The sequence below is a fragment of the Hordeum vulgare genome, chromosome 2H (assembly GCF_904849725.1).
Source record: "Hordeum vulgare subsp. vulgare chromosome 2H, MorexV3_pseudomolecules_assembly, whole genome shotgun sequence".
NCBI lineage: Eukaryota > Viridiplantae > Streptophyta > Magnoliopsida > Poales > Poaceae > Hordeum > Hordeum vulgare.
Genome location: NC_058519.1, coordinates 637,158,379 through 637,165,396, shown reverse-complemented (window position 1 = coordinate 637,165,396; position 7,018 = coordinate 637,158,379). Strand labels below are relative to the sequence as shown.

General features: G+C 41.4%; 1 protein-coding gene across 2 annotated transcripts; it reads right to left on the bottom strand.

Moving 5' to 3' along the window:
• Window positions 1-10: 10 nt before the first annotated feature.
• LOC123428171 lies at window positions 11-2,205 on the bottom strand. Of its 2 annotated transcripts, XR_006622502.1 has the most exons (4): window positions 1,773-2,205; window positions 1,638-1,686; window positions 714-828; window positions 11-293 (listed from the first exon to the last, which is right to left on the bottom strand). XR_006622502.1 is itself a non-coding variant. In XM_045112350.1 (3 exons), the coding sequence occupies exons 1-3, from the start codon at window positions 2,053-2,055 to the stop codon at window positions 814-816; spliced, it is 360 nt and encodes a 119-aa protein (XP_044968285.1). In that variant the 5' UTR covers window positions 2,056-2,204; the 3' UTR covers window positions 11-813. The 2 variants fall into 2 exon arrangements, 1 of the variants encoding a protein (XP_044968285.1); XM_045112350.1 differs by having other exon boundaries at window positions 11-841; window positions 1,773-2,204.
• Window positions 2,206-7,018: the final 4,813 nt, after the last annotated feature.

Genomic DNA, 7,018 nt, shown 5'->3' with positions numbered 1-7,018 from the left:
ATGTATCCTCAAAATTTGGCACAAAAGAAGTGCACCAATGATAGTCAAGCACAGGACCTAGATAAGAAGGCATAGGAGGGGCATACGAAACATTGGGTTATCAATACTTAACTGTTCTATCAGAGTTTCCATCTTACTTGACTTCACTTTTGCCCTTCAAATTCAAAATTTTCAAAAAAAAACAAATTGTTTTGTTCGGTACAGGCTTTTCTCGTAGGGTAGGATACCGGGCAGTATCCGATTTTCCACCCGGTACCCAAGACCATGCGCAGGATGCCCTTCCAAAAAAAAATCTGCATGGCATAATAAACAGATTTCCTTGGTTTGCATAAGTATAAACTTACTGGCAAAAAATGAATGTTAACTAAGATATTAGTAAAATATATGGAAAGATAGGTGAAATAAACATTTACAACACCACCATCTTGCCAAAAATATATTTTGGGTTGAATAAAAAAATACTGAGAGCAATAAACATAATTACACCCATAAACACCCAAAATAAGAAATAATAAATGAAAGAGTTCCGTTAAAATCAAATAAGATGTGACAGCACTAGAGTATATGTGTGCTCTAGTCAAATTTAGTTGTGGATTTCAGATGATTATATGTTTGGATTCATACTAGTTTTGAAACCTGCCAAAGCATGCTGGTTGAATTTATAATGTAGAAGAACTAAAATTAAGGAATAAAGAAAAGCATAAATAGCTGACCTGAGCTGCTTTAAGACTCCAGGCACTGGAGAAGAAACAGTAAGTGGGCGGTTAAGAATTGTTAACGTAAGAAGTTTGCTCGAGCTCTTCAATGCCCATGTCAGACCATAAGAACCTGCAAGAAATCCCTACATATAAGGAAATGGATGAAGTGATTCAGACAGTCCATATGATAACTTTCATAGCAAGGATTCTCCAAAAACTTCCAAGGATGTACCTGGACAACTAAGAAAATGGTTCAGTGATATTTAGAGTACAAGAAGTTCATCAAATGCCTTGTGGAAGTCCTCTTCTACAAATGGTACAACATACATATGCCTTTTTTTTGTGAGCGATACATGTATCTTTGGTTAACTCCATTTTTATAGACACATTTGTACCGGAAATTTAATAGACATTTCCTGACCTTTAAATCGAACCCATATCCAGTCTATCATCTCACGTGGATCAGGAGAACCTACAATTGTACTGTGAATTGTATGAAAACTAACAATCACGAGGATTGTGTTTACAGAACATGGAGTAAGCATTCTGATGATTCTTAAATAGTGAAGGGCGTGACACAGCTGACAAAGATTTACAAACTAAAACATCAGTTTTATAGCAGCATCGTGAAAGCATGCAGGAACACGTTTGTTTTCGCGCTTCATTGCCGAAAGTGAGGGTTACTACATCATACATAAATTGCATTAGAAAAAAGAAGATCAACAGTTTCAAGTTTCAGCTCCACAAAGGTCCATCGCAATCGATCATGTTCATAAATATGAACTGTGGTTTCATTCTTCCAAGCCAATTGGCTTTCACAATTTCACACGTGCAGCACTACCCCCTCCAGATACAAATGTTACCCTAGGAAATTCATCTCCGCCTCACAAAGATGAGCAAGCAAATTATCTGTTTCCTACTAAAAAAAAAGCAAATTACCTGTTTCCCTCACGAACCATCCCAGTTGTCCTCTCGTCTCCCCTGTCGTCTACACGCAACAAGGCACGTCAGTCATCAGCTGCTAAAACGCACAATAGGAAGGTTCGGACAAGAGGAAGTGGAGGTCGGCATTACGTAGAGCATCTGGGCGGCATTGCCGTCCTGAGCGGGCGACTCCACGGCAGCTGCATGGCGCTGCGTCACGAACCAGAAGGGTTGAACGCCGGATCTCCCTCCTTCTCCCCCGCCTCCGCCGTCTCGTGCTCGCCGCGGCTATCGCGCGCGCCCCTCCGTCGCACGAGGAGGAGAAGGCGACCCTAATGCATCTCGGAGTAGCGGGGACGGAACTGGGAGGGGGCAGGAGGGAGAGTGGAGAGGAGGAGGTGGAGGTGGAGGCGGAGCAGGGGCAGCCGGACATGGCGGCGGCGGCGGCTGCTCTCTGGATCGGTGGGGGTACCAGCGGCGCCGCTACCCCCTAGCCACGGGAGCGAAGATTCACGGTTCGGCTCAGTTTTCTTGTTCTTTTTAAGCTTTACTATTTATTGATTAATGGTGATGTTCATATGTGTTGGATGACCCAACCACAAATGACCATCTATGCTAGGGAACTTTTCTACTTAGGAACAACCACTCCCTCTGTATTTAATAAAACTAGTTTTCTCTAACTATAATTATTTAGATATAAAGAGTGTAACTAATAAGGTTTTTTAATTAAGCGTGTAGCTTAGATGGTATAAGTTTTTTGTGACGAAACTGTTCTAAACTTGTACTAGTGTTTCATTTTTCTAAATTTTATTTCAAACCATCCTACGATGTGTGTGGAGTGGACGGAGACGTTCTCATTGACTATAAAAATGTTTATGATGACTTCATTAATCTGAAGTGATGTGCGGCTCGGTATTTCAAAGGATGCTCATGGGTACGGAGCGCGTGTGCGTTGATATGATTGAATGTACGTCTGTATGTGAATATTTGTGTTTATACTGTATTTAAGAATATGTATCTTTTGAAGGGCTTTTATAAAGGTCACCTTTTCGTATGAGAAAAGCATTGTTGTCCTTGTGCAAGAAGCATTGTTGTGGTTCTAAAAAAGGAAAAAGCACGGTATGTACTTTTCAAAAATGGAAAAAACAGTTATGCTTCTGTCAGGATGTACTTTATAACTATGCTTGTTGAAAAGAAAAGACGTAATTGTGGTTTTTGGAAAAAAAAAAGGCATGATTGTTCTTTCCAAAGAAGTGAAAAGCACATTCTATGTTCACCAGAAGTGTTTTCCACAAATGAAAAAGCATGATATGTGCTTCCGCAAGAAGCATATATAGTTGTGCTTTCCGTAAAAGTAAAGAGCGTAATTGTGGTTCCTAAAAGAAGTGAAAAACATAATTGTGCTTTCGGGGTTCTTGTTCTTTTTTGCTTTTGTATATTATCCAGTTTTGTTCTTTTAGTTTTAGCTTTTTTATTTCCGGCTTTTTCGTGTAAGAAAAGTTTGTCAAAACTTCTTTAACATGAAATCTAGTTTTGAAGATCTCGACTCAAGCAATCTAACATTGATAACGGTTCGTGATTTGAGCACGTGGTTCAAGAGATATAATATTTGAAAAATAATCTATGAAAAAATAAAAACTCCTAAGTTGCAGCAACTCGCGCACATGCAGTGCATCACTTGTCAGCATGAGAGAAGATAGAATGTGCTTTGTAAGGAATACCTTTTAGTTAGTGATTTCGACTTTCATATATCGCTAGTTTTAGCCTTAACAGTATAGTGCGTATGTAACTTCAGCTTCCTCCATATTAAAAGGAACAATTTGTGTCAGATAAACCATCAAACCCTTCCTATATTTCTCGACGAATGGCGGTCACCGTCCAGTCATTTTTTTGTCATCTAACCAGACACCTCGAGTCATTCATATACATCCAGGCTGACTGGCTACCCCATACCGACCCATATGTGGGGTGGATATGGGGACGCCCGAACGCGTATACCACGCAGGATCTAATAGGCAAGATGCATCCCAAGTCCACTCCGAATTGACCAAGTGCACCAAATCGACCATACTCCTTCTGCATTTGTCCTTCATTTCTCGCGTATGAGTCATCCTCGTCCTCCATCCTTGCTCCATCAAGGCCACCGCCCTTGTCTATCATCATAGATTTCCTCACTGAGTATCCTGTCTCCGACAATCGTCATGGATGATGCCTCGGATGATCCCGTGGGGCTCCCGGCCGTGATCGTTAGTTGCAAGGCGGAGAACATCATCTAGAGGGAGGGGCACCAGAAGCAGCGCAAGCGGGAGAGTGTCGTCTGAGAAGGCAGTTGGTGAGAGGGTCGGCTGAGAGATGGTCGTCGATGAGGACATGGGCTTGGGCGTGTCTGGTCTGGCAACTACCACCATACGTCCATCGTGGCCGTGAGAAGGAAGAACACCATTGGCATAGCCTGAGTCCCTTCGTGCCTCCTAGTGGCGGCATCCAAGATGCCTTCCAGGTAGACACCACCACCGAGCAGACGACGGTGGTTGAGTCGCCTAACTCCAAAGGCGGTGGATAACGTTGGGCATGCCCACCTAGTGCTCGACAATATAACTCAATAAATTATGGTACATTATTTGCCCCATATGCTACTTGTATTGCTTGCTTAATTGGTTTCACGTACCATTGGATCAATCTAGGGATAATTGTGAACCATGTTGTGGTATGAACTAATATTGTACATAATTAATGATGGTCAAGAGCCTATGCATATTGACTTGGGATACCAGATCCTCCTTGTTTGAAGTAGGGCAAACACGAACAAGGTAGACAAGCCTATAGGTACGACATTCACAACTTCTGAAGATGTCTATTGGTTGAATCTTGGTTAGCCGCAAGGATGGACCCAATATGTGAAACTCAGCAAAATGATGTCAGATAGGCAAAAAAAATCCACCAACTTTACCATGAGAAAATGCTATATGTGAAGCCGCATCCTATCCATAGAGATCGCGACGAGGGATTTCTCCAATATATACGGTCCACCATCCAAGAGAACGTTAGCAAATTTGTTGGTTACTACAAGCAACTGAGATTGGCTAGAATCAAATTGGTGTTGGAGTCCAAAGACAAGCAACTTTCATGGCGAGTTTGCACCAACAAACTGATGATTTTTAAGTGTACATGGTTTAGTTGTAGCTTTATTGAAGTAAGGCTTTTGATCCCACAGGGAGCATGATACGTCTTCAACATGTCTATAAAATTTGATTGTTTTATGCTATTATATTATCAATCTTAGATACTTTTGATGCAATTTTATATCATTTTTTGGAGCTAACCTATTAACTAAATGCCTAGTGTCGGTTGTTGTTTGCTGCCTGTTTTTGGTTTTATAGGAATTTAATACCAAACGAAGTTCAAACACTGCGAAACTTTTTAACGATTTTTTCTGGACACCCTAGAAGCTTCTGGGGGAGTCAAGACGACAAACGAGGAGACGACAAGGCAACAGGGCGTGCCCAAGGGGTATGGCGCACCTTGATGCCTTGTGGATCCCTCATGGCTCCGTATGACCAGATTTCACTTCTATAAACTCCCAAATATTCCAATACCATAGAGATCAATCCGAAACAATTTTTTCACCGTCGCAAGCCTTTGTTCTTCTGTGATCCCATCTAGAGGCCTTTTCCGGCAACCTGTCGAGGGGGAATTGATCACGGTGGGCTTCTACATCAACCATGCTACCTCTCTGATGATGTGTGAGTAGTCTACCACAGACCTATGGGTCCATAGTGATTAGCTAGATGACTTCTTGTCTCTCTCTTTGATCTTCAATACCAAGTTCTCTCGGAGATCTATCAAATGTAATCCTTTTGTGCGGTGTGTTTGTTGGGTTTCGATGAAATGTGAGTTTATGATCAGATTATTCACTAAAAGTAATTGAGTCAAATCTGAATTATATTATGGGTGATTTATATAGGTATGTAATACTTTTCTATCTATGGGTTTTCTTTGGCCAAGTTGATCCATCGAATATCAATGGAATGGTGAATTGTAATGGGTTCAATCTTGTGGTGTCCTCACCTCGTGACAGAAGGGGTGACAAGACACGTATTTGTATTGTTGTCATTAAAGATAAAACAAAGGGTCTAAACATATTGCATGTTTCTTTGTCTATATTATGTCATCTTGCTTAAATCGTTGTTATGTTCGTTATGAACTCAATACCATAGATGCAGGCGGCATTGCAAGGAATTGAGAGACAAAGAAGGAGACAATGATCTGTCAGATAGTAGCCTCTTGGATGATGAAGGAAAGAAGCGATTGAGCAACATGAAGAATATAATCGATGAGCGCAACAATGGAGGCGTTTGATTCATTCGTGTATCACATATCTATGTTTTTTTCTCCTTGTGGCATTCCTTCTCGATCTTCGGTGAGTGTTCAGAACTCGACAAACATGCAACCTGGCAGTCGGTTATCATAATTCGTCGAGCGTGGAACTCGACAAAGGGCTAACTTTCTTCGAGATTAAAACCCCAAAAAACTTGGTAAATATGTGGACTTGAAAAATAATCGACATAAGTTTCCCTAGTTTCGTTTGTTGCAAACTCGGCGAATTGTGGCACTGGGTAATATGGTAGGGCCATGCGCCGGGCCCTTATTGGATGGAAGGTTGCCTGGTTTCAAACTCGAAGAAAAGTTCATTTCTTTACAAACTCGACGGACTGTAGCACTGAGTAATAACACCGTGCCACACGACAGGCTCTTATTGGTCTGTCAGTTACCCGAGTTTGGAACTCGACAAATAGATTGCCAAATTCTGCTTCATAAAGAACTCGATAGATATTTTGCACTGGGCAATGTATGCTGGCACATGGATTATTTCTATGGCCAAACTTTACCGAGTTTTATTGTCCAAAACTGGCAAACAAGTGGGCCACGTGGCACTTTCGTTAACGGCATGTTCCGTCTGAGGGTGTGGTTCGTCGAGTTATTTCTTGCCAGAACTTGACAAAGTTTTTTGCTTACGTTCACTGAGTTCGTGATAGAAACAACTGCAGTATTAATGATTGTCGGGGTCCGTCCAGCCGAGTGCGTTGCGCCGAGTTTGGAACTCAGGGAACATTTCACCGAGTTTAATATGGGCTCTGCCAAGTTTCTTTGGAACCTGGCAATAATGACGATTCTAGTTTGAAACCAGGCAACGGAATTTATATGTTGTGTTGTGCTATCTGCTAGATACAAGCAGATTCAATATGAACTATCTGCTATTGAGTAGTGATATAGTTGTGCCATTAACGAGATGCATGCACAAATCAGGGGGGATGGTATCACAATTTTGAATATTCCACATAACACAACACAACATATAAATTATAGTCGATACAAACACTTACACAATAAGTTCA